Below are 27,375 nucleotides of genomic sequence, written 5' to 3' on the forward strand. Positions count from 1 at the left end.
TTTTTAAGTTATTCACAGTGTATGTGGATACCTATAGCTATTCTAGTTATAGTGGTAGTATTACGTTTTTCAAATGAAACATTATAAGAAGACGCACCAATTATTCTTTGTTGGTGTGATAAATAAACATGCATGAATAAAATAACATGCCTTACATCTACTAGCGTTTGGGCTGTTTCTCACTAGTTTATATATAGAATCCGGACCTATAAAGTCACACACAATCGTCGCCTGCTAAGAAAACAGCTTGCAGCACCACATTCATATTGCACAGAAATGAAAGACTAACTGTCCGTCCACACCAGAAGCGAATTGAGCGACCAAATCGCCGGAAGTCATTCACTTTCTATGGGCAAGAGCGACCAAAGCGACCAAAGCGACCAACGCTACCAGCGGCCAAAGTTGAGCGACCAGAGCGTCAAAAAGAAGTTGAAAACTTTTTAACTTTATGCAAATGACTATTATTCGCTTCAGCGACCAAACACTGACAGCCAATCGGAATGTAGACGCTCTTCGCTTGCGTGGATCCCAGGGAACATCGGCAGGCACTTTGGTTCCTACCTACCTTTATTCACTCACTGAACAAAATGTCGGCTGAAGTATTAATCGCGGCTGTAACTGGGCACCCGGTGTTGTACGAACCCACCCTTTTTCAGTTCAGAGATCGAAACGCCATAGTGGTTTGGATATCAAGTGATGATAAGCGGGAGAATTTATAGGCTACATCTAGAACGTTCGTATTTAAGCGGGAATCATTATAATTTGCTCTACATGCCACCAATCTAACCAACCAATCGCGTGTAGCATGCTTTAAACAAAACCGTCACATAAACAAACTAATCGACAAGACGAGGGATAAATGACAAGGGATATATCTCTTGTCTTTTATCCCTCTATTCCCCACTATTCACGGAGCCTGAGGTGAATAATTTTTAATTAAATAGTCTAGATAGATAGATAGTCAAGTCTTTATTAATACCAAACGACACAAATCGTCGGGAATCCATTTAGGTGGTTCGTCCCACACAGGACAGTAGCCTACAAGACCACACAGAACAAGTCTGACTGGACATACACACAATACATCACATTAAAACTAGACACGCGTTGATAGATAGATAGACAGAAAGACCTAGATAGACAGATATGTTCCATTATTTGCCTTGCGGAGCCAACCAGTCCTGTGCACGTATGCAAATTAGCCATGTGCGCTAACGTCTATTTGTTTTGAATGCGACGAATGAGTGCAGATCATGATTTGAAGATCCAGATCAGTGAAACATATTTCAACTACTACAGCACGCAGGGTTTTTTGTTCTCGGTTGTAATTAGCTTACATTTTAGGATTTTTATATTGGGGGGAATCACTGTCCTACTTGTTGTCGAAGCACTTTATCGAACAAGCAAAACCGTCTCGGCAATATGGCCAAGGTGTATGGGAGAGTTCAATATTTGATATGGCTGTCTATAGGGCCTACTAAACGCATACGGCTCCTTTAAATGCGTCTGCATAATTGAATTGTACGTCATGAGCGACTTGAGCGACCAAAGCGACCAAAGCTCCTGGTGTGGACGTACACCTGTACGTCCACACCAGGAGCGACCAAAGCGTCAAAGACGCTCTGGTCGCTCACAAAGTTTCGCTGCGAATTTTTCTGTTCGCTTTGGTCACTCAAGTCGCTCATGACGTACAATTCAATTATGCAGACGCATTTAAAGGAGCCATGCGTTTAGTAGGCCCTACAGACAGCCATATCAAATAGTGAACTCTCCCATACACCTTGGCCATATTGCCGAGACGGTTTTGCTTGTTCGATAAAGTGCTTCGACAACAAGTAGGACAGTGATTCCCCCCAATATAAAAAAAATCCTAAAATGTAGGCTAATTACAACCGAGAACAAAAAACCCTGCGTGCTGTAGTAGTTAAAATATGTTTCACTGATCTGGATCTGCAAATCATGATCTGCACTCATTCGTCGCATTCAAAACAAATAGACACTGGGACACATGGCTAATTTGCATACGTGCACAGGTCTGGTTGGCTCCGCAAGGCAAATAATGGAACATATCTATCTATCTATCTAGGCCTTTCTGTCTATCTATCTATCAACGCGTGTCTAGTTTTCATGTGATGTATTGTGTGTATTATCCAGTCAGACTTGTTCTGTGTGGTATTGTAGGCTACTGTCCTGTGTGGGACGAACCACCTAAATGGATTCCCGACGATTTGTGTCGTTTGGTATTAATAAAGACTTGACTATCTATCTATCTAGACTATTTAATTAATTTAATTAAAATATTCACCTCAGGCTCCGTGAATAGTGGGGAATAGAGGGATAAAAGACAAGAGATATATCCCTTGTCATTTATCCCTCGTCTTGTCGATTAGTTTGTTTATGTGACGATTTCAAATACTTTTTTGGTTTTGTTTAAAGCATGCTACACGCGATTGGTTGGTTAGATTGGTGGCATGTAGAGCAAATTATAATGATTCCCGCTTAAATACGAACGTTCTAGATGTAGCCTATAAATACTCCCGCTTATCATCACTTGATATCCAAACCACTATGGCGTTTCGATCTCTGAACTGAAAAAGGGTGGGTTCGTACAACACCGGGTGCCCAGTTACAGCCGCGATTAATACTTCAGCCGACATTTTGTTCAGTGAGTGAATAAAGGTAGGTAGGAACCAAAGTGCCTGCCGATGTTCCCTGGGATCCACGCAAGCGAAGAGCGTCTACATTCCGATTGGCTGTCAGTGTTTGGTCGCTGAAGCGAATAATAGTCATTTGCATAAAGTTAAAAAGTTTTCAACTTCTTTTTGACGCTCTGGTCGCTCAACTTTGGCCGCTGGTAGCGTTGGTCGCTTTGGTCGCTCTGGTCGCTCTTGCCCATAGAAAGTGAATGACTTCCGGCGATTTGGTCGCTCAATTCGCTTCTGGTGTGGACGGACAGAACAACAAAACAAAAATGCAATAAAGTGACAAACAAGATGGGTGTTTGTTGAGGGTAATATTTCTGTGTCAGCTGGAGGTTTTGGTTGAAGAGAATACCAGAGCAAAGTGTTGTTAGCAGCTTAAGGGGCGTTGTTATATTCAGGTAGCCTACTATAAATTTTGGACCTATAACACAAACAGACAAACCGATAACCCACTTCATACTTCATAACTACAATTTGCTGTTTCGTTACCCAATCGACTGGATTTGAGGGGCTTGCGGAGAAACAAAGAGAGGAACACAACACTTTTTAACCTCATTGTTCTCATATGCTAAAGTAGCTGTAGGTTGTGTTGATTCCATGTACTTTACTCTTGGGAAATAATAAAGATATGCTGTATTTTAATCCATTGTTTTTTTTGATGTGTGTGTTCTATACATCAGAATGTGAGGTCCCACAAGAAAATACTTTGAGAGATATTCCCCTTCAGTCGTGTCTCTTTGCCCTGACAAAACAAAGTGATAAACTAAACAGAGAGATTAGAAAACCTAAGGTCGTCTGGTTTTATGTGAAGAGTTCCCATGCCGATGTTACGCACAGCAGCGCATTTGTATGAGAACTGTCTACAGGCCTACACTCAAAAGTGTGATTTACGTCACCTGTTTATCCTTCAACTGCCTGATAAAATGTGATATGAGTTCATTCACCACTCTTACTGCCCCTCCATTAACGGATGGCTATCTCCACCTCGGACAATAAATCAACCATTTGTGTTGAGGAGTCACAACAGTACAGACAGGAACCCGGTAGTTAAATGCCAGTGGGTTGTGGTAATAACAGAGCGAGTCTAACTCTGTATGTAGCTGTTGTTTAAATGATTTGAACTGGGGTTTTCATTTGCTTGACATCTTGTCTCCGTTGGGAATCCTGTTCCAGGATGGGTTCGGTGGATACGTGTTGCCCGGTCAGCAAGTGGTGCGCCATCAGTGTGGTTCTAGCCATGGTCTCCGTGACAACGATTGTCACTTTGTGGACCCTTACCCTCACTGGCATTGAGGCTCGTACTCCTCCATGGACCAGGTAATATTTTGATCGAAACTCTCTCTGCACGTTCTGTCATCCCATTTGTTGAATCAGTAACGATCACTGGAAGAACATGTATAAGGGGCTCTAGGATGAATACTCTATATTGAAACATTAGCCTGAGAATTATTTGGACTCATTTCCAGAAATGAGATATGCTCAAAATATTTCGAAAGAAAATGCAGTGCTTGAAATTAGGCATGTAGCAAGACCAGCAAACACATGCCATGGGTCTATAATGGATCACGTGGGATTTGGTATTCATGATGGCGACTCACACAACGTTCGATATGGATGGCTGAATTAACTATTGTTACAAATGTCACATAATGGCAACTATTTATTACTTTTATTACTATTAATATTATGACTCTTATCACCCTTTACCCCACGGTGTGCCTGCTGCCAAATCAGCGTTTGTGGATACCATGTCCATAGTGCATTTATTCTGTTGGTTCAGTCGCAGGGGTTCAGCTTTTGGAGGGGGGGGGGGGGGGGGGGGAACCATTGCTGAGTGCTGACCAGTAGTCTGACAGATGTCACACACAGAGAAGTTCTCAACCACTGAGGCCCTTTTGACAGTTTTATTTTAAGCTCCAAAAAAATGACAGAGAAGCGTACCTGAGCTCATGGCTTGCTACTTGCATGAGTTCTACGTGTTATCTTTGTGTTTTTTCATGTTTTTTTTTACTAATTATATTGCCTGGTCCTCAGCCACCGTCTGCCCACCACGCTGAAGCCCCTCAAGTACACCGTGACCCTGTGGCCCCGCCTCACCCCTGACCCCAACGGCCTCTATCTGTTCACAGGTGAGAAGGAGGCGGAGCTAACACTAACGTAGCATAAAACAGTTTGGGCTGCCAACAGTGTGCCCATCCAGGGGGGGGTTATTTAGGATAGGGTTTAGGATAAGGATAGGGTTGTTGTTTAATAAGGCAGAGCGAATATTTATCCGGCCTACCTTAGATCCTTAAATGACCCATGCAGTCACAGCCTGATCCTGGGGGGTTGTTAAAGTTGTCCGCTCGGCCCCTCTCTCTCTCTCTCTCTCTCTCTCTCTCTCTCTCTCTCTCTCTCTCTCTCTCTCTCTCTCTCTCTCTCTCTCTCTCTCTCTCTCTCTGTCTGTCTGTCTGTCTGTCTGTCTGTCTGTCTGTCTGTCTGTCTGTCTGTCTGTCTGTCTGTCTGTCTGTCTGTCTGTCTGTCTGTCTGTCTGTCTGTCTGTCTGTCTGTCTGTGTCTCTCTCTCCCCTGTCTGTCTGTCTGTATCTCTCTCTCCCTCTCTCCCTCTCTCTCCCTCTCTTCATCTTGTCTACCAGGTAACTCCACGGTGGAGTTTGAGTGCGTGGAAGAGACGGATCTCATTCTGATCCACTCCAACCGGCTCAACTACACCGTTCCGGAGAACAGACACCTGGGCGTAGTCAGTGCTCCAGGTATAGCCTACACAACACCCGCCATCGCTTTTGTTGTCCGAATATTGTCCAATCATTCATCACCAGTTCAACGGGTGACATGGATCTACTCCTCAAACAGTAAAAATCACATTTCCATGCACCATCATTCGGCAGGGAGGAGAGCAGGGCCGTCTCTCTCTCCCACCCTTTTTTTTTTCTTCAAGATTCAAGATTCATGATGGTTTTATTGTCATATGCACAACAATTACAGAGCAGTCGCTGGCAATGGAGTTCTTTAGTCTTGACCTGTGACCCCCTACCCCAGACGGCGTGTTTGCCCCGGGGGTCAGGTTGTCCTGGCTGGAGGGTTCCACTCAGTACCTGGTCCTGCAGCTGTACAGTAAGCTAGTCAAGGGACAGAGGTACCGGCTGTACACTGCGTTCACCGGGGAGCTGGCCGACGACCTGGCCGGCTTCTACAGGAGCGAATACCTTGAGGACGGAGTGAAAAAGTAATTTTATTACTTATTTTTTCATAATGCTTATTGAAACACCGTAGGTCTTTTCTATCTCTTTGCTCATTTATTTCTCTTTTACCTGTTGCCCTAATGTTTTCAAAAGTGTTTTATTCCCTTATCTGAGCAACACTCTCATGGACACTTTCCCTTAGGTGTAAAAACAATATTTATTATCCTCGGGAAGTTATTTCACAGCAGTAAATTATGAGGTCATATATCTCTTGGTGGTTCAATAAAAGAATGAATCTGAACGTTGTGATTTATTGGGGTTTGCTCTGTGTCTGCTGTTCTCCTAATACTCTTGTCTTTGTTCATTCCAATTTGATGAATTGTTTGATCTAAAAAACATTTCTCCATTGTTTTGTCCCTACTCAGAATTGTCGCCACCTCTCAAATGCATCCAACTCACGCAAGAAAGACGTTCCCGTGCTTTGATGAGCCTGCCATGAAAGCAGTCTTCCACATCACTCTGATCCACCCACGGGGGACCACAGCGCTCTCCAACGGCTTTGAGACAAGTGGGTCCCATCAACAAGTCCTTCCCACAGAACCCCAATGATTTTCCAATAACATTTCCCTCGTTTCCAATGTGGTGGTTGTTGACGTTTGTTATCCAACCGTAAAGCATTTGAAAGTCTCAAGGGTTTTAAAAGTCCAATCGTTTAAATATTCTTCTGAAATATGAGTATAGAGACAGGCAATGTGTGTCCCAAAACGGAATCACGATGATGCAACAGTATTAATCTTAGTTTTAGCATGTTATCAATAGCAGTGGTGGATATACGCCGCAAAGAAATGAATAAATAACTACCTGGACATACAGTGATACATTCAGGCCTAACACAATGGTTCACGGCTCCCTGTTCAGATGTCACCGACACCAGAATCAGTGAAGTAGATGTGACCCGCACCACGTTTGAACCCACCGAAATCATGTCTTCCTACCTGCTGGCACTGGTCGTGTGCGACTACTCCAACCTGTCGGCTCAGCAAGGAGACACCCTGGTAAACAGAAGGCACCCTGTCTACCTTTAACATCCAGCTCATCCGTTGCAATTTCTTTGCTTCCTGTGCTCAATATTCACATTTCCTATTTTTTGCAGATCCGCATCTGGGCACGTAGGAGAGCCATAGAGGAGGGACACGGAGACTATGCTCTTAGTTTAACTGGTCCAATACTGGACTTTTTCCAAGAGTACTACAACATTACCTACCCACTGTCCAAGTCAGGTATGCCCCCCTGTGCCTCATGTTCTCACGATAGCTTTTGTTTGCTTCATATTAGCTAGTTGAGCCGATAAGACACGCATTATTCCTTAGGCCACTGTCCGTCAGCCAAAAGTTAATTGTTTTGGCGCCTAGGTTGCAGTCCTTTCTTTCATTGATTGAATAAACATACATTTTGCCAATGTGATCCATTTAATGTATCGACACATTCCAATAATGAATGCTCAGTATCTCGCCCCAGAGTATTTGCATGATCGCAAATAACCTTCACAATCCCCATAACGTTTAGATGTTGTCAGGTGTGTGTCATCTTGTAAGGCGGACTGAACTGAACCTTTGCATCACAGATCAGATAGCCCTCCCAGACTTTTATTTCGGTGCGATGGAGAACTGGGGCCTGGTGACGTACAGAGAGACCAACCTGCTGTATGACCCCTTGACCTCCTCCAACCGCAACAGAGAGACCACTGCCACCATCATCGCCCATGAACTGGCCCACATGGTGAGACCATCTTTCAAGACTTCCACCTGTTTTTTATTTCTTGTGTCAATGATAAAGAAAACATCATCAATATCAAATGATCACAAGGAAACACTCGTAATAACAATGGGTTGGAACAGTGGTTTGGAAACCTGGTGACTCTGAAGTGGTGGAATGAGGTCTGGCTCAACGAGGGCTTCGCCTCCTACGTCTCCTACCTGGGCGCAGACAAGGCTGAACCCTCCTGGAGAGTGGTGAGTCTGAACGCTCACTCGCTCTCGCTCTCTCTCTCGCTCTCCCCTCTCTCTCTCTCGCGCGCTCTCTCTCTCTCTCTCTCGCTCTCGCTCTCTCTCCCCCATCTCCCTCTCGCTCTCTCGCTCTCTCGCTCTCTCCCAAAGCAGGTGAAAAATTAGGCCGAAAGATATCAAAAAGTACAATATAAAATAATAAATATATAAAAACCCTCTCTGGCTCTCTCTGTCTGAATGTTTGCTTGTGGCTCACCCAAAACAAACAAAAAAAACTCTGAACATCAATTCCCCTCTGATACATACATCTATCTTGTTGATTATTTCATGTATGATAGGAGTAGTTGCACTTGGGCATGCCGCAGACATGAGTAATATTGTATTGGTTTTGTGTCAAATAGAAAATAATGTTTGTTCAGAACAGTACGTTTCCCTAGACTAGGCTGTAATTGTACCACGGTTCCTCCACGAAACGTATTGCTTCGCAAAATCAATGTACTTTATAGCATACGTCTAATTGCATAACACTTAGCAAATGTACATTATATTAGCCCTCTTCAAGCCAATGTTTGCATGATTGAGTTAGCCTACAGCCAGACATGGTAACCCACCTGTTTGCACTACCTGAGGCAGTCTCTAATATAGAGGGAATCACTGCCTCCTTGAGGGACTCAACGAGGCATGGAATTCCATGTGTCAGTGTGAAATGACAGGTGTTGCATGGGTGGTAAATATGGAAGAAATGAGGTTGGTGTGAAAAGACAATCAGCAGCAATCGATCCTAACCTCTCTCTCTCTCTCTCTCTCTCTCTCTCTCTCTCTCTCTCTCTCTCTCTCTCTCTCTCTCTCTCTCTCTCTCTCTCTCTCTCTCTCTCTCTCTCTCTCTCTCTCTCTCTCTCTCTCTCTCTCTCTCTCTCTCTCTCTCTCTCTCTCTCTCTCTCTCTCTCTCTCTCTCTCTCTCTCTCTATCACTCTCTGTCTTCCCCATCCCAGAAAGACTTGATAGTTCTGGATGACATCCACAGGGTGTTTGCCGTGGATGCCCTGGCCTCCTCCCATCCCCTGTCCTCCCCCGAGGACAGCATTGTCCTCCCCCACCAGATCGGGGAACAGTTCGACGCTATCTCCTACAGCAAGGTACACCATCCACCACATATATCATATTAGGCTAGGACCATTTCCTAACTCGGTAAAACATGAAGAAATGTACACAACCTGACATACAATTATTTTAAATCAAATTTCAAGTTTCGTAAAACTATCATTCAATGAGCACTTTGAACTGACATGAAGTTTTACAAAATATAAATACTTTTGTTCCAATATCTGTTTTTCGGCCGAATAGCAGCTTGATTACGCTAAATTAAAATGGTGTATATTAAGCTCAAAGTCGATCGCCCCCCTGGTTTGTTTTGTTTTCTCCACCAAACTTTCTCTCCACCCTCTCCCGCCATTGTTATCCTTCTTCCACTCCTATGTCTTCAGGGTGCCGCAGTACTGAGGATGTTGTCAGACTTGCTCTCAGAGAAGGTTTTTGTCCAGGGACTCAGTGTACGTATTTAACTATTCATGTGTGCTTCCATTGTCTGTCTGCCTGCTCTGTTCCTGCAGAGATCATTAAGGTCCATCCTACTCCTAAAGTACCATTGCTTGTTTTGTTATCAGAGCTACCTGAATCACTTTGCCCACGGCAACACAGTAGGGGCAGACTTGTGGGAGCATCTTCAAAAGGTAAGAACTTTCAAAGCACACTTGAAGCTCTTCCGCTGTTTTTGTTATGGGTGTGCTTCACGGTGTGGCATGTGGCTAAGGAGGTAGAGAGTGTTGCCTGGTAACGGGAAGGTTGCTAGTTCGAGTGTCAAGGTGTCCCTGAGCAAGACAATTCACCTGTCTTGCTCAGCTCCTGACGAGCCAGCTGTCGCCATGGACGGTTGACACCGCCGTTGGTGTGTGAATAGGTGCATGAATGGGTGAATGTTGTAAAGCGCTTTGAGTGGCCAGTGGTTAGAAAAGCACTTAATAAGTGCTGTCCATTAACCATTTAGCATTCCACATCCGTATCAATGTGGATGATGCATACATTGTACATGTCATAGCTTCATTTTGACTGCCGTGGCTGACAGGCGGTGAAGCTCAACGGAGTGGTCCTACCGGGTACGGTCCAAGACATCATGAATCGCTGGGTGCTCCAGATGGGCTTCCCCGTGGTTACCGTGGACACCACCACGGGTATCGTTTCCCAGGAGCACTTTCTGCTAAGCCCAGCGCCCAACCTGACATCTCCATATAAGTACGCACTACGCAGCCACCCCCCTCACTATGAAGATCGTTTGCTCATTCCCTCATTCTAATTTATCAGTTTTTCTTCCTTCCTTCCTTCCTTCCTTCCTTCCTTCCTTCCTTCCTTCCTTCCTTCCTTCCTTCCTTCCTTCCTTCCTTCCTTCCTTCCCGCATCATGATTTTTTTTTTTTTTTGTAATTGCTGCTGTAACCCTTGCATGTCGCTCGCGCAACGAATAAAGTGTGATCTTATCTTCCCTCCGTCATCACTTCATTATACTTCCTTTATCGTCAATTTCCCTGCTAAGGCTTATATACCGTACTTGCAGTTTGAGTGAATGGCTGAATGATTCATGTTTTTCTCCCCAGCTATGAGTGGCTGATCCCAATCAGGTGGATGAAGTCAAGTGGGCTGCAGAAAGACCTCCGGTGGTTAATGAACAGCACAGGTATCAAACAAAATATATCGATTTTGTGTGTCACCGTTCCAAGCACAATACATTTTGATTAGGTTGATACTACTACTCCACATGATCTCAGACTGCTTCACTGGTATGATCTATTAACCTCTTTATAATAGTTAATAACAAACTGAAGAGAATGATATGCTCTGTAAGGTGACCTTGGGTGTCTTGAAAGGCGCCTCTAAATTAAATGTATTATTATTATATTATTATTAACATTCTCGTCCTCTCAACAACAAAGCTCTCCTGATTGAGTTGTCTCTCGTTCTGTGTCAGAGGTAAACATGGATATGAAGACGGCCGGTGACGAATGGGTCCTGGCGAACATCGACGTGACCGGTTACTACCGGGTCCACTACGATCGTGGGAACTGGGACAAGCTCATTGGTCAACTCAAGGCTGACCACCAGGTGTGTGGCCATGGTGATTAATCAATGCAATCGTTCATTGGTGCGTTGATGAATGCAGTTCAAATCTAATCACACATTTTATTGGGTTGTTGCAGGTGACTCATTCGTTTTAACTCGTCTTTCCGTGTTACTAGAACAATTGTAAAACCGTGAATGAACCTGTGTTTGACAGGCTATCCCGTTGATCAATAGGGCCCAGCTGGTGGACGACGCCTTTAACCTGGCCAGGTAGGACCGCTCTGCCTCCCAGGTTGGGCGACAATGACTAAATCCTCCTCATAGCTATCCATGTGTGGGTGGGTGTGTGTTTCTGTAAAACAATGGGGTGTTACTTCAATGAGATGGTGCTGCTCCTTGGTGGACAACATCTTATCACACATTTATTATACATTGCACAATAATCTCAAACTACGCACAGCCAGGTGTGTGTGTGTGTGTGTGTGTGTGTGTGTGTGTGTTTGTCTGTGTGTATGCGTGTGTGTTCGTGTGTTTGCGTGTGTGTGTGTGTGTGTGTGTGTGTGTGTGTGTGTGTGTGTGTGTGTGTGCGCGTGTCTGCATCTGCGCATGCTGAATATGAAAACATTTATGTACAGCAAACATATCTGCAATAAGAATACAACAAGCATAATCTAAAATTAGTATTATTTGTATTTGCCATGCTTGTTTTTCTTCAAAAGGCATTCTGATTCTGTCCTCGACTCGGTCCATCTCCAGCAGTCTACTTGAATGGTTTAAACAATGTGACTCCTTCTCTCTATAGAGCCGCCATAGTGCCCAGCACCCATGCCCTACAGACCACCATCTATCTGTCTGCAGAGAGAGAATACATCCCCTGGCAGTCAGCACTGGATAATATGCAATACTACTACCTCATGTTGGACCGCACTGATGTCTACGGGCCAATGCAGGTAGCACAATAACTGTGTGTGTCCGTGTGTGTGTGACCTGCGTCACAATTGTGCCTTCATGAGTTGTGCTACATAAACTTCATTTGATTTTCACTGCCAGGACTACATGAGGAGTCTGGTTACTCCTCTCTACCTGCACTTCAATGCAACATCAGGATGGACAAACGTCCCAGAGGGACACACAGACAAGTGAGTGTGTGTGTGCGTGTGTGTGCGTGTGTGTGCGTGTGTGTGCGTGTGCGTGTGTGTGTGTGTGTGTGTGTGTGTGTGTGTGTGTGTGTGTGATTGTGACTGAGAGAGAGTGTGTGTGATGGAGAAGTGCAACACTATGACCTCCTTCCTATATTTGGTCCCATCTCAGGTACAACCAGGTGAATGCGCTCAGCCTGGCCTGGCAGTACTGGACTCAAGGAATGCCAAAATCTGACCACCAGTTTGTTCAGACAGTGGATGGACAATGCTACTCACAATACGTCAGTAGACTCCTCTCTCCTTCTGTCTGTCTGTCTGTCTGTCTGTCCTTTTACAGGCTGGGCTATATCATTGGTCAGGATTAGTCTCTTGCACTAGCAACTCGCGCTCACAACAATACGATTTAGGGAGGTGTTGTCATAAAATCTGATATGAGTGAAGCATCTTATATATTTTTTACTTTGCGCATTGAAGTCGAGATTTAGCACTACTAGGTACATCCCCTTTCATCTGGAATAAGTTGTTCAAGGGTTTGTTACGGTTTTCCTTTAACAGAACACGTAGATAACTCCCAGTTTGTGATATAATCATTTGTATATTGAGTCATTCCATTGCTTGTCCTCATTCCCCCAGGATCCATCCCAACTGCGATTGGCGGTGTGTACTGCAGCGCCGTGGCAGCAGGGGGTGCTGCAGAGTGGGAGTTTGGCTGGGAGCAGTTCAAATATGCGACCCTCGCCAGTGATGCCAGCCGACTCTTGTCGGCTTTAACCTGCACATGAACAAGATGCTGCTGGAGAAGTGTGTGTGTGCGCGTGTGTGCGCGTGTGTGCGCGTGTGTGCGCGTGTGTGCGCGCGTGTGTGTGTGTGTGTGTGTGTGTGTGTGTGTGTGTGTGTGTGTGTGTGTGTGTGTGTGTGTGTTTGTGGCGTGTGTTTGTGCGTGTGTGTGAGTGTGTGTGTGTGTGTGTGTGAGTGCTTGTGTGTGAGCGAGCATGCGTTAGTCTGTGTATTTCACACCTCAGCAGGTATCAAAAGAGGGTTTATCTGTGTTGTGTTCCTGCAGGTTTCTGTCTTACACCCTGCAGCCGGCTATGATCCGTAAGCAGGACGCCACCACCGTCATCACCTCCATTGCCAGCAACAGAGAGGGCCAAGACCTGGCCTGGGGCTTCGTCAGGGACAACTGGAACTACATCTACACCCAGTAAGGACACATCCTGGTTAGTCGCGGGTTGTTCTCCTCTCTAGACAGAACTCCTGGAACAGGGTCTTCCAAATCTTCGGTCTTGGCAAGAGAGAAAGAGGGTTTGACTTCAGGGGGAGCAATACCTTTGTCAGTTTCAGGAGTTTAGAGGCGAGAAAGGGTGGGAGGTGCTTCAGATAGAGGGCTGTGTTTTTGTTACTTGTTTCAGATATTGCCTTGTCAGATTCTCTGTCCAAAAACTCCATATTTTTTCTCTTTGTCTTGTGGTTGTTCTACTTTTCATGCTCTTGTTCTTCTCACTGCGGGGACTGGCGTGCACATGAAGATGTGTTACGGTAGAACGGGGAAAAAACAATCAAAATCATAACCTCATCTCAGCCTACCTAGTAAGGGTGTTCACTCATGACCAATCACTGCCGATGGTCCCGTTGTTATTAACTCCTGTTAGATACTTTCCCTGCTTGTGTCTGAGTGAAATCGTTTTTTCCATTTGCATCAGATACGGCGTGGGCTCCTTCAACTTTGCTGCTCTGATCAGTGGAGTCACCACAAGGTTCTCGACCGTGGAGGAACTGCAGCAGGTTTGTCACGTGCACACACCTTCCCCTCAGTTCCTCTCTGGGCTGTGTCCTCCAAAACCTGGTTAATGTCCTCTCTCTCTCCTCTCTCTCCTCTCTCTCTCTCCTCTCTCTCTCTCCTCTCTCTCTCTCTCTCTCTCTCTCTCTCTCTCTCTCTCTCTCTCTCTCTCTCTCTCTCTCTCTCTCTCTCTCTCTCTCTCCTCTCTCTCTCTCTCTCTCTCTCTTTTCTCTCTCTTTTTCTCTCTCTCTTTTCTCTCTCTCTAGCTTGTAGAGTTTAAGCAGAAGCATTCAGCTACTGGATTCGGGTCAGCGGAGCTGGCCTTGAATCAGGCGTTGGAGAGGACTCAGGCTAACATCCTCTGGCTACAGCAGAATAAACAGGATGTCCTCAGTGGTTCACCAACCAGACACTAACCCACTAACACCACCACACGAGAGAGAGAGAGAGAGAGAGAGAGAGAGAGAGAGAGAGAGAGAGAGAGAGGAGAGAGAGAGAGAGAGAGAGAGAGAGAGAGAGAAGAGAGAGAGAGAGAGAGAAGAGAGAGAGATGAGAGAGAGATTTCATAATCGATCCATCGATTATGAATTATGTTGGTGTTAGAGGTTATACAAATGCATCAATAAATAACACTATTTAAAAATGGCCACTCAAAACCAAAGTGATGCTGTATCCTAATAACATAAATCAGTACAAATTGTGATACCATCTCTACCGATTGTATTAAAGCCTTCATTGACATATGTGTTAACTTCATAATTGTATTTAATTCAATAACATTTTATATGAATATATATTTGGTTTTGAAAGAGGTAAAAGCTGATCAAATATGGGAAATAGAGACCATCGTCCATTGGGTCTAACACAGGACTACAGCAGGGTTAGAATTTCTCTATCTTGGTTTTTCTTTCTTCTTCCCTTGAAAAAATGATATTGTATTTTTCAAGTAGAATCTAATCTAATGAGACTCTTACAGTTATTGAACAGTAACTTTTGTGTAGTTGTGATGGGAGTCTCATGGTCTGACTGTCATGTTGCATGAAGTAATAGGATTTAGTGAAGTAACAAAACGTAACACTTCTGTGTTCTTCATAATCAGTTTTATTATTTTCACAGCCACAGATACACATGAACCAAACACCAAAAAGTAAACCTTTGACACAAAACAGATTTCATTCTTTTCCACAAACGAAACAACCCAAAACCACACAGTTCATAAATACAAAATATAAAAAAGAACCAAATATGGCTTTTTGTTTCTCTAACTGATGCCTGAACAAAGGTCCAAAGTTCCAAACCAATGAAAACACACAGAAAAAAGCAAATCGATACATATATACCAAAATACACATTGAATTGATCAGCTGTTGCTTTGACCAGCGCTGTAGTGGTCGATTAAAAACACTGAGAAGCAGACAAAACCAACTGATTATTCACACATTGAAGAGACGCTTATGGGGTTGATTCTGACTTATTTTTCTTTTCTTTGCCATAACAAAATATCAACATGCACTCTCATCCGATTCTTGAATCATTAATACGTCCATTTGGATCTCTGTCGTGTTGCTTGTGCATTAGTAGGAGGTGAGAGGGAGGAGTGCAGTGAAGACAAGAGTCCCTTAAACCCTGTTAAGCTATATGGTCGACAAACACACACAATGGTCCAGGAGAAATTCAGATGGAGGAAAGTAGCGGTAACTTATAGCCCCGTATGGAGACATAATTTGTGTTACCCGTGTTATCTTTTTTGTAGTGTAGCTGTGGGTGAAATTCAACACCGGTTCTTATAAATCGCCGGAGAGTGGGCCAATATAGTTTTTTTTTTCCCCTTTTAAAGAAATTGCTGAGTAAGCATAATCCTGAAAAGAATCATAAACACTTTCCTCCCCTTGTCATTCAAGATCGTATTTAGCCCAGTAGAGGAGATAAGAGACACAGAGGCATATGCATTGTTCCAACTGTAACTAAATGGGTGATGAATGGTGGTTAGTGGAAGCAGACGAGGCAAAAAGCTTTTTTCTTTCCTTCTGTCATACAGTTTCTACACAGAGTAACATTACTCAGGAACAGGTTTCCCCCAAAAAAACAACAAAGACATTTGTCAATAAATACATACATCATTTAGCCTCCACAGATTTAATCCCAGCAAAGTGAGGGACAGTAATGTGAAAGCAGGAAAACAATTAATTCAGTTGATGAAATGGTCTTTTACAACAGCAGAGAACTGCAGTGATGGAGGACCTAATTAAAACCCTCTGTTTCCACACAGAGTTTACTGTAGATAGAGCCACTCGTAGAAGATGTTGATACAAGGGTACACCAGGATATTGCAACGGCTGAGCATGAAAAAACACAACACTTCTTCCATGCTTCAAAAGATAATCTTTAGTTATATTTAGTTGAGCCAAAAGAGTTTGGGAAATTTCCTTAATGTTCTTTTTATACTCTGCACTCCTCTAACCCTATACTTATTGCTCCAACCTAACTAAATAGCTGCGTGAACAACGGCTTGATTGCATTTCTTATCAGGTTATAAACACTGTTTGTACCATCCTTACACAGACCAGCAATGTGTCACAGTCGTTGTGCCACAGATGCTTTGATTTTGAGTTTCCTAAGGCATTGGCCAAATTTATCGTTGTTTCTTTGCAGTGTTTAGAGCTTGTTCATCAGTCTGATTCATTCACTCGCCCGCAAGGTCACACGTCTGCAAAAATAAGGTCCGAAACCATCTTGTCCCTTAATGTTGAGTTTCAACACATGGGATGTTATAAGAACCAACACAAGCATTTACATAAGATACGATTAGCCGTAAGGAAACCACTCCCTGGTTTTGTTATGAAGCCACTTGTTAGTCAAATCACAAACATGCAGTCGGTCGGATGGAAACGTGGTCTCATGTTGTTCGATTTCTTGAATTCTTTGAAGAAAATAATTCTTTATATATATATATATATATATATATATATATATATATATATATATATATATATATATTCAGATCTCTGTTAATATCAGGACTCAACACAGGTCTTTCAGGTAACAGATATACGTACAGCAGGCATGGACTTGAGTGTGAATGTTCAAAGAAGAGAAAAAGGGGGAAGGATAGACATACATACACAAATAATCAGGCTGTTGCGATTGTCCCTTCCCTTTATCACTATTTTGAGCTATTTTATCATTGAAGACATGGAGGGCCAGTTTTGCTGACAGTACAAAAAGAGAGAGGGATGTGTAAGCAAAGCCAAATAAAGATTTTGATAATGGGACAGGTTAACCATACCACGGAGGGGTTGACATGGGCTCAAATAGTCAACATAAACACTGCTAACATTGGAATGTTTTATGCTTAGAAGTTAAAGCTGAATGGACCGACTCAAAATAGAGACATTAGTTATTCATTAAAATGCTTAGCCCCATTACTAACCATATTACTCAAAACCACAGCATAACCCACTTCAGACAAAAACAGACATAGACAATATAGATATATGAAGATTGGCCCTATACCATGTTTCGGTCATATTTTAAATTAAGTAATGCACATTCAATAATAATATTAAAAAATATATATTATAATAATTGACAATGGTGCACACAACCAAAGTGAATTGTAAATGAAAATAATTGAAGTGACCACTTCTTATACACTAGCTACTTTCATAGTAGCTGGCTACTTTCATAACATATCAAATTACATTTAGGTGACCTAAATGTCCATTCCATCATGTAAACCATAGTCCCAATATTCAGCTCAAAATGTCTAAAATCCATCAACTAAATAATAATAAAACCAATTGAATGACGCTTGTTTTGTGGATGCAGTGCGGAAATCCTGTCTTCGTGTCATAAACTATGAGTTTAATATACTCCATGATGACAATTAGTCAGAAATTGAAACATGAAGTCATCCAGACTAGAATTGTCCCTCCATAACATCATGTCACTATCTACTTTGTCATATCGTCTCTATTTCATTCTCCATTCAACTCACAATGGGATCAGCATGGGCTCGTTGTTACCAAACCTCAGCCTCTGGGATATGGCTTTGAGGACACATAATAATGAATATATCATTTATTCATATTCGTATTCTTCTGTATTAATGGTGCCATGAATCTACTCTCTTCCTCATTTTTCCCAGCCCCGTCAATATCCGCTTTCATAATTTCGGTTGTCATTGAATTAGTGTTTCTTATTAAACTTTCAGGGTTCTTCCTCAACATCTTCACACTCAGTAACTCCTGAATCGCACACAAACGTTTCCAACGCAGCAAAAACAGACTTTATGATATATCATATTGCAAACCCAGCTTCAAGTTTCCTGTGTTTGATTGCCACAACTGATTGCACCACAATGGAATAATACCATCAAATCAAATCAGCAGTTTTCGATGTTTATATGTTTTAGTTGTATTTGTTCTTTTTTGCGGGGGAGGCGGTGTTACATTTGAAACTTGCACCTCTTGGGCTCTCTCTCTCTCTCCCTCCTCTCTCTAGACACGAAACACACCACCCACCTGCGTCTCCCTTTCCTGTTCTGATGCAGTCCAAGCTCCCCCCCCCCCCCCCCCCAATGATGTTCTCACTGGAGGATTTTCTCGCGGGTGTCGGGCAGCTTGAGCGCCACCAGCCCGCCGCAGATGAGCGCAACGAACGACAGCAGGATGGGGATGACCTTGGTGATGCCCACGAAGCTGGCGAAGATAGAGCTGCCCAAGATGGCCGCCAACTTGCACATGGCGTTCAACAGGCCGAACGCGGTGGCCCTAGGAAACCACAGAGACAGGTAAGCCGGGGATTAGAACAATTCTTCAATTCAATTCATTTGTTCTTTTGTCTTAGCAGGTCCCAAATTGTTTTTTTATGAAGGCCATAGAGGAGAGAATTAGGCAACATCCACATTTATTTTGTTTTAAAACTAAAACGTTCTCAGTTTTGGCATTGTTTCAGAAATAATTTCCGTCAATAATGCACGACTGAAGTACTATCACGTGACCATTCCCGTTGACTGGGCTTGGCCGCGCCGCTGTGAACAGGAAGCAGTATATTCTGCTGTTCTACTCTTGTTTCTTATCTGCGTCATCGTTCTCCAAAGTCTGTGTTCCAGCCCCCTTTAAGACGAAAAAGCAGTCAGCTTTCAATCTGAAACGGGGTGAGGGGTTCTAGAACGCCAGGGTAGTGTGGACGCTAGGTTTAAAAATTGCAAAAGTGATGTATTTGGGGTGGATGTGGCCTTAGAGGTCGATAGAGTGGGAGTTTGGTGATAAAGATCTAATGAATCTAGAACCGGACTGGCTGTACCTTATTGACCCCTGCTTAGTGTCAACCAAAGGTCGTTGGTAGAAGCGGATAAGTAGTGTGCATTGATTTGAAAGCTCTGCGCACTCGCTTATTACTTTCTCTTCGAAATCACTGCAACAAAACAGGAAACCTAGCCTAACTCCGCCCTGTTTTCACCGTTTACCTTCCCTAAACGTCGCAGCCTACCTTTTACATATCTATATATATATACAGTGTGTATATATATATACACCCATATTGATATCTGAGGGTGGACCCAGCCCGGCGGATGCGGGGTACCTTTTGGAGGTGGGGTACAGCTCCACGGTGACCACCTCGATGCCGTTCCACGCGGCCGCGCTCACGCCGCAGAACAGGCACTGCATGGCGATGATGGCGGCCTGGCTGAAGCTCAGGAAGAGCAGGAAGGTGCAGCCCGCCGACACCAGCATAGAGCCACCTGCAGGGGGGGGGGGGGGGGGGGGAAGAGGTGGTTGGTCACTGCTTGGGAGGCACTGCACAAAAGTACAGATTTTGCTCTTCCGTAAAGCATGAGAGCTGTGCATGCATCTTCTCGCTTTTAGTTGTACAATCCTAGTGTTTCCCAGGGTAAGCTAAGGTTTCATGGTCAGGGCGCTTCCCCCCTCACCATGAGTACACCGTTATGGCTGAACGCTTCTTGAGCACCAGTCAAACCAATGACACATATCCGTATTAAAAAACAACAACCAATAAAACGGATCAGTCTACGTGTGAGTCGGTCACCTATGATCTTGACCCGGCCGACCTTCTCCATGAACAGGGCGGACACGATGTTGCCCGGCAACACGGCCAGGCTGCCCAGGAAGCTGACCAGGTAAATGAGGACATCGTTCTCCTCCACCGCGTCAAGGTGACAGCCTCGTTTGTTTTCGTGCCAGGATACATTCTCCAATTTACAGTCGATGAATTTGTCCTTCCACAGGTCTGGGAAGAGCAGGAAGCGGGAATGGTGGCTGGTACTAGATTCTAGATACTAGACAGAATGTATGATAGGGTACGAGGCCATATGATGCATAGAGAACTATCTACAGTACAGAACTGACTGGTTCTGTCTGTCGGTGGTTGTTAAAACAATGAAAAAGAGACTAACACGTGATATACACAAACACAGGCCTTGAAAGACAATACTAATATATATATTCATATATATTAGCATATATTATATCTATGGCATCTATAATCTATATAAGAATATATAAGATATATAAGACGATATATAAGATGAGACGGATCAAGTAGAGTGCACTCAAATCGAGTTTCCATAACTATCCTGAGCCCCACCAAAAAAAGAAGAAGCTACAGTGCTTCTTAGATGCTGACACCACCACCACCACCACCACCACCTACCTGTGTTGATGAACTCAGTGGATCTGATGGTGCAGTTCCTAAACACTGTGTTGCTGGACCTGATGTCCTTAAAGTAACAGTCTTCGAACAGAGAGTCCTCAAACGTCACTGACTTGATCTCTATGTTGATGAACCTATTAGGATGGGATGAGAGACACACACACAAACGGACACACGCACACACACCCGCGCGCACACACACACACACACACACAGGCAGGCAGAAACGTACAAGGATACGTTTACTTCTATGATGCTCGTAGCACTAGAATATAGAATGGACAGAATGGGGCCTTCCCGTGTGAAGATGGTAACTGTATTTGGTAAACCCAAATAGGCTTTACCATCTTGGGCGTTGCTATGTTAATGATCCTAGTTCGAAAAGGCATTGTGATCAGAATGTGGTGGAATGCTCCTTTCCGTATTAAAAATAATACTAGGGGGGATGTAGAAAGGCCCATTTTTGTCCATTTCCTCTGTGCATAGCATAGAAGTTTCAGCATATACAGTCGTAATACTGTATACAACTAGATATTTTGTATACCAGAATGGAGTCTTAGCTAGAGCAATATACCTAGATACATATAGATACTGTATATATAGGCTGTATATATAGTATACAGAATAACATCAGACGTGTATAAACAATAGATGGCTGCACTGTACAGGGAATATGTATTTGTCTGTATGTACACCATTTCTATGAAATCAGCAAGAACAGAAAATCCGCCAAATCTTTCCGGATGACACATATCAAAGGAAAGATTGACTTTGAAACGATCAACCCTGTACACAAGGATTGCACACAAATGACTCAGGTAATGATTTACTATGCCACTACCGTAGTTAACCCCAGCATTGCAGATCGCTCTGAGCTCGGGTTTCCCTGGTATAGTATTGAATGTGAAGGCCCCGATAACCTTCAAATTGAATCCAAAATGGTGTGTTCGCACAGAGAAAATCGCCGGTTTGACGCCCAAACGATGCGCTGCATTCTGCTTCCATTGCCCCATTGGGAGTCTATCGGCACAGTGTTGGCTAGTCAAACCTTCCCACAAGTCCCACAGAACACTGCTGCGTTAAACCGGTCAACAACATCAGATGAATGGTGACCTAAGTAATTGGTGTCTTTAAATATGTGGACTATTACACCCCTCTCTGGGTTTATTTCAAGTTGAACCCCTTTGAAACAAGATTTGCTGAGATTGTGTGGGATAATGCGTATGTGTGTGGACTGCTCGAGCAGGGATTAGACGGATATGGAGTAACTCCTGGTGTCATTGACATACAGTCCACACACCGTAGGGCCTCTATTGTACCCTAACGACATCACTGTGCTCAACAGTCGATGCGAACACGCCAAATTGGAGTTTGTTGTAAGACTATTGGGGCCTTCAGGCTTTTGATGTGGCTCCTCTCTGTGTTTCAGCGAGACCTACTCATCTCTGATGTATTCTCCTTCTCTATGGATCTGGTTTTCTAAAGAGAAGTTGAAACGGAACCGCTCCACGCGCTCTCCATGGAACACCTTGATAGAGAAGGAAAGAATCAGTTACGTCAACAGCATTTTGGGCATTTTCTCGCAGTTTAGCTGCAGCACACTCTGACATTTTCTGCATGGACCTCAACATAATAATGTCAAATAGTCATTAGCCAAGCAAATGTCAAGATTGATGTAGACATTATTTAAATGGAGATTGACTTTATTGACTTTAAGGCTCAATGCTGAAAGCTCGGTGGGTAATGCTCTACACATGAGCTTTGAACTTTTTAATGGATAAAGTCCCTGTTGCTGGGTGTCTAGCATTGTATCTCTTATGTTGAAGGCTGTCCCTGTAGGATGGGCGGACCTCCCACCTTGGTGATCACTTTGACTCTTGCTTCATACTCTTCATTCTGAAGATGTTTGATCATGTCAGGGAACCACACGGACAGACCATAGTAACTGGAACACAACAGTCAAAAATAGTCATGAACACATTAACCAGGTGGCATCATGGGTAATTCAACCTATCCCTAAATGCCCCCATGACCTAAGAATCAGGTGCAGCCGTGCAGGGCTTGTTCGTCACAACATTGCATCGCAATGACTGCCTCCATTTTAGATTGTAATGTTAGTTATTGTGTTGGTTGTAATGTTTTTTGGGTCATTGTATAGTAAATAATTGTGAAAGGATTTGTCATTTTGAGGAGACTTTGATGCGTTTCATGTTTAAATGTGGTCGATAGTGTTTAATTGTGGTCGATAGTGTTTAATTGTGGTCGATAGGGTTTACATGTTTAAATGTGGTCGATAGTGTTTATATATGGTCGATAGGGTTTACATGTGGTCGATAGGGTTTACATGTGGTCCATAGTGTTTAAATGTGGTCCATAGTGTTTAAATGTGGGCGATAGTGTTTAAATGGGCGATAGTGTTTAAATGTGGTCGATAGGGTTTACGTGTGGTCCATAGTGTTTAAATGTGGGTGATAGTGTTTAAATGTGGGCGATAGTGTTTACATGTGGTCCATAGGGTTTACATGTGGTCCATAGTGTTTAAATATGGTCGATAGTGTTTAAATGTGGTCGATAGTGTTTACATGTGGTCGATATTGTTTAAATGTGATCGATAGTGTTTAAATATGGTCGATAGTGTTTAAATGTTCTATTCCCTCACTCTCCACCTCATCCCTAACTCTCCACCTCAAGCTGGTGTGTAGTGAGCGTTCTGGCACCGATTGGCTGCCGTGCATCACCCAAGTGGGTGCTACATATTGGTGGTGGTTAGTGAGGTCCCCCCTTCACTTTAGGCGTCTTTGAGTGTTATTAATTATTATTCTTCTTCATGTTTAACCTCTGTTTTCCTTTTATTCCTAGTCTGTTTTACATAGTTTTGAATGATGACTATATGCTCTGTAAGGTGACCTTGGGTGTCTTGAAAGGCGCCTCTAAATTAAATGTATTATTATTATTATTATTATGTTTATAACTGCCAGAGCATTTCTCATGCAAGACAGAATTAGCATGTAGCCTAGATTACGTCATATTTACATTGCTTTTGGATTTCAAAGTTCTAATCTCATGGGTCCTCTCAATATGGCGGAGTATCGACCACCAAATTATCCCATGTATGTGGGATAGCCCTGTATGTGGTGTATCACGGCTAGCATAGACGCTCACCTGAAAGCCATGCAGAACCAGATAATGGCGAGGAAGAGAGTGGTGATCCTCAGCTCAGCCGACAGAAGAGACACTACGTTCTTTAGCACCTGGGGGTAAAATATGGAGATCACTAAAGCAGGACTGGTTAGGATTAAATGTATTAAAGGATTTCCTTATACACCTGAGTGGAATACAATCAACTGCTCCCAGTTTCCTTGCTATATAGATATTCATATTAACAAACCAACAGTGCAAAATAATACTAATCCCATATGGAGCTGTAATCCCAGGTTTTGTATATTCGTATAATATAAATTTCCATTTCATGTTGCTTGATGTTAATGGATGTGAACTTCCTATGACACAGAATTATGTTTTCCTTATCATTAAAGTAATGTCTCCCAGGACCCCATTTCCTGTCAAGGACTCTGTAATGCAGATTATAGAGTGCTGTGTGTGTGTGTGTGTGTGTGTGTGTGTGTGTGTGTGTGTGTGTGTGTGTGTGTGTGTGTGTGTGTGTGTGTGTGTGTGTGTGTGTGTGTGTGTGTGTGTGTGTGTGTGTGTGTGTGTGTGTGTGTGTGTGTGTAGTACATACTAGTTTGCAGAGTGTGGCGGAGCGGACGGCCCAGCGCTGTATGGCGGTCCCAGTAGCACTCTGGATCTCGATGAACTCGTCCTCAGCCGTCTTGGGAGCCTTGATGTGGGTCACCTGAAACACAACGCATGCATTCAACTCAGGCAGTAGGACAACACTTGTTGAATGTTGTAAAAAATAGAAGCATAGTGTAGCAACTTATCCTAGCTATCGTTGTTGTATACAGGGAATGGGTTAACCTAGCAATTGTAAGTCGCTTCGGATTAAAGCCTCTGCTAAAGGTACTAAATGTTAACGTAAAGGTAAATGCACCACCACTATTCAATTAGATTTTATATTTAAAACAAAAAAAAGCTACTCTGTAGTTCTCTCTCTTAATGTGTACTTCTGTTTCCCCTACTACGTGAATGAGACGGCCGTGGTCCTGGATCGTGTATGATGGATCGTGTATGATTTAGTACAAGTAGTGGTGGTGGTGGTGGTGATGGAGATAGAATGACTTGTACGTGCTAAGGGTACTATTGTTGCAGGGTCTATTATAGATAACCTCGTGATGATCTATGGATGTTTCTCCCAGTCCGTCCCTCTATCTAATGTCTGCAGGTCTGAATGTCTGTCTATCTGTCTTTCTGTTTGTCAGATCTTTCTGTCTGTGACTTGTCTGGCTGTCCATAATTGTCTGACTGTCCGCCCTTAGCTCATTATCTTATTAATTTAGTTCATTAAGTACTTTAGATTATTAACATATGTTCTTTAGCGCTGCTGTTATGCAGCACATTAACCAGAAGCTGTTCAGTCCCAGTCCCATTTCAGCACGGCCCGCTGGGACGGGAATTAAATTACTGCAGGCTAAACCTAACACATAGCCCTTATTAGCAAAGGCAGTTCATGCACTCCTTTTCTGCCATTTGGCAATTATTCAGAAAGTGTATTCAATTATGCAGTAAGTGGGAAAGATGGAAGTTTTCAAACAGCAGGGCAGTGTGTATTCCACAATCTATTGTACATTTCTCCCACTTATTTTCAGGGGAATTTTTGAAACTTTGCATTGGCATTAATGGAAACATTTACTATTATAAGGCAATTATTTGGTGTATAAATGCAAATGCATACATTCTTAAACCTAATCACTTTAATCCAATTTACTTTGATCGCGGTCAGCTTCTTTTGTGTGTTTTTGTCGCTCTCATCCGACTTATATACAATACAATATATGTACAAGCAGACCAAAAGCTACCGTCTCCAATATGAATAACAAGGGAGTTGACAGTGGAGTGATGGAAGCAGTGTGTTGAGCACAGACAATATGACAGAGCTCATAAGGGCTCTCTGTGTGAGGCCATCGATGGACACAGTGAGGGCTCTGGGTGCGGCACTCACAGTGAAGACCTTCTCCGGCTGGCCCTTGGCCCTCCAGTTCGTGTCGTGCACCCGCTTCAGAATCATCCACGCCTCGTCATGCTTAGCATTCTGCTCCACAAGCCCACGCACACGCACACACATACACGCACACACACACACACACACAACCACAACATGGTGTTACACACAACTGTGCGATGATTAGGGATACATTTCATGATAATAATAATAATAATAATAATAATGGATTGAATTTATATAGCGCTTTTCTAGACACTCAAAGACGCTTTACAGTGAAGGGGGGACCTCACAAACCACCACCAGTGTGTAGGACCCACATGGGGAATGCACGGCAGCCAATCTGCGCCAGAACGCTCACCACACAGCAGCTTGAGGTGGAGAGTGAGAGAATTAATGAGTCAGCCAATTATATAGGAGGATGATTAGGGGGCCAGATTGAATGAGCCTGGTTGGGCCAGGACACCGGGGAAACCCCTACTCTTTGCGATAAGTGCCCTGGGATATTTTATGACCTCAGTGAGTCAGTTTCAAATGATAACCAATAATACACCATTTTTTAATCCATATAATGGATTAGATTGTCAAAACAAAAATGAGGACAACAAACAAACAATATGAATGCATAGTGAGTTGTGTGTAGTGAGTTGTTTATATGGGGGGCATGCATGTGAGTTCAGCACAGACCTCCAGGAGGAAGCGGGGGCTCTCAGGCATAAAGGTGAGGCCCACCAGGGAGATGATGGCTGGCAGGGCAGCCACCAAGACAAACACACGCCAGCTGTGGAACTGGAACTCTGTGCCCATGCTGAAGCCCCAGCCTGGATGAAACACGCATACATGCACGCACGCACGCACACACACACACGCACATGCACACACAAACAGACACACACAAACAGACACACACACACACACACACACACACACACACACACACACACACACACACACACACACACACACACACACACACACACACACACACACACACACACACACAAACACACAGTTAATTTTTATTCTGGAAGTGGGGCTATGATGAACTGTTAGTTAAGATTGTAACACAGCATGAAGAAGAATTTTGTTTAACATTTAAAATCCCCTTGTTGTTTATCCAGATATAGTCTTCCCTAGACTCAATACATGTCTAGGTGTGGATAATAGGACCTGCCTCAACCTCACAGTCTACTAACCTCTGCATGAACCCACCTCCTCTCCTGAACTGGTGAGATTGATCGGAATAATTGGATTATTTTTTTTTTTTTCATGTGGCTTCGTGATTTTCTTGGTTGATTTTTGACGCTTTATTTTTCTGAGATCTAGAAGGTGTTTCTGAGATAAATCTTCAACTTTTTTGAGGGAATACATTTTTTCTTGTATTTTCTTTAGGACTTATACAAATTTAATTTGACTTTAATTACAGTATTTGCCCTGAACTCATAGAAATACGGTAACACAAATCTAATATCTGATGGATTGATTTCAGCCTCACCCAATCACTCTGCAACCAATCACTAAATAGGAAAAGGTCTCTCTCCTTGTACTGCTGGAACAATTCGGTCAGCGTGTATGTGTTTGTGTTTGTTTATGGGTGTGTTTACCGTATCGGGGTATGATGCCCCAGGCAGTGAAGGAAGCGTAGATTCCTCCGATCATC

At 43.4% G+C, this 27,375-nt stretch overlaps 2 protein-coding genes and 2 long non-coding RNA genes across 5 annotated transcripts in view; 1 reads left to right on the forward strand and 3 right to left on the reverse strand.

The window, feature by feature from the left end:
* Positions 1-3,676: 3,676 nt before the first annotated feature.
* Positions 3,677-14,375, forward strand: LOC132464666 (aminopeptidase N-like). The gene is given in 27 exon segments (XM_060061177.1): positions 3,677-3,794; positions 3,876-4,019; positions 4,737-4,831; positions 5,338-5,454; positions 5,741-5,927; positions 6,309-6,451; positions 6,802-6,938; positions 7,037-7,163; positions 7,508-7,662; positions 7,782-7,895; positions 8,882-9,025; positions 9,374-9,439; positions 9,554-9,619; positions 10,012-10,178; positions 10,537-10,616; positions 10,908-11,041; positions 11,214-11,269; positions 11,802-11,949; positions 12,050-12,138; positions 12,311-12,344; positions 12,346-12,422; positions 12,775-12,793; positions 12,795-12,918; positions 12,921-12,942; positions 13,205-13,345; positions 13,845-13,926; positions 14,188-14,375. Coding segments are annotated over 27 exon segments (2,859 nt in total). The 5' UTR covers positions 3,677-3,753; the 3' UTR covers positions 14,338-14,375.
* The window catches only part of LOC132464669 (uncharacterized), a 299,834-nt gene continuing 277,514 nt past the window's right edge, over positions 5,056-27,375 (reverse strand). For both annotated transcript variants that reach the window (XR_009527320.1, XR_009527319.1), the window contains exon 2: positions 5,056-5,269. This is a non-coding gene — a long non-coding RNA (uncharacterized LOC132464669). The remainder of the gene's footprint in view (positions 5,270-27,375) is intronic.
* Positions 12,156-12,913, reverse strand: LOC132464667 (uncharacterized). The gene is made up of 2 exons (XR_009527317.1): positions 12,788-12,913; positions 12,156-12,434 (listed from the first exon to the last, which is right to left on the reverse strand). It is a non-coding gene; the product is annotated as an uncharacterized LOC132464667 (long non-coding RNA).
* sv2bb (synaptic vesicle glycoprotein 2Bb) overlaps positions 15,000-27,375 on the reverse strand; it is a 16,459-nt gene continuing 4,083 nt past the window's right edge. The window contains exons 4-14 of the mRNA XM_060061157.1: positions 27,320-27,375; positions 26,403-26,536; positions 25,716-25,805; positions 24,336-24,449; positions 23,759-23,847; positions 22,454-22,541; positions 22,036-22,124; positions 20,597-20,730; positions 19,973-20,173; positions 19,508-19,667; positions 15,000-18,693 (exon numbers count right to left, since the gene is read on the reverse strand). The exon at positions 27,320-27,375 is cut by the window's right edge and continues 96 nt beyond it. Coding sequence (XP_059917140.1) covers positions 18,510-18,693; positions 19,508-19,667; positions 19,973-20,173; positions 20,597-20,730; positions 22,036-22,124; positions 22,454-22,541; positions 23,759-23,847; positions 24,336-24,449; positions 25,716-25,805; positions 26,403-26,536; positions 27,320-27,375 — 1,339 coding nt within the window. The 3' untranslated portion in view covers positions 15,000-18,509. The remainder of the gene's footprint in view (positions 18,694-19,507; positions 19,668-19,972; positions 20,174-20,596; positions 20,731-22,035; positions 22,125-22,453; positions 22,542-23,758; positions 23,848-24,335; positions 24,450-25,715; positions 25,806-26,402; positions 26,537-27,319) is intronic.

The sequence above is a fragment of the Gadus macrocephalus genome, chromosome 9, assembly GCF_031168955.1.
Source record: "Gadus macrocephalus chromosome 9, ASM3116895v1".
Lineage (NCBI taxonomy): Eukaryota > Metazoa > Chordata > Actinopteri > Gadiformes > Gadidae > Gadus > Gadus macrocephalus.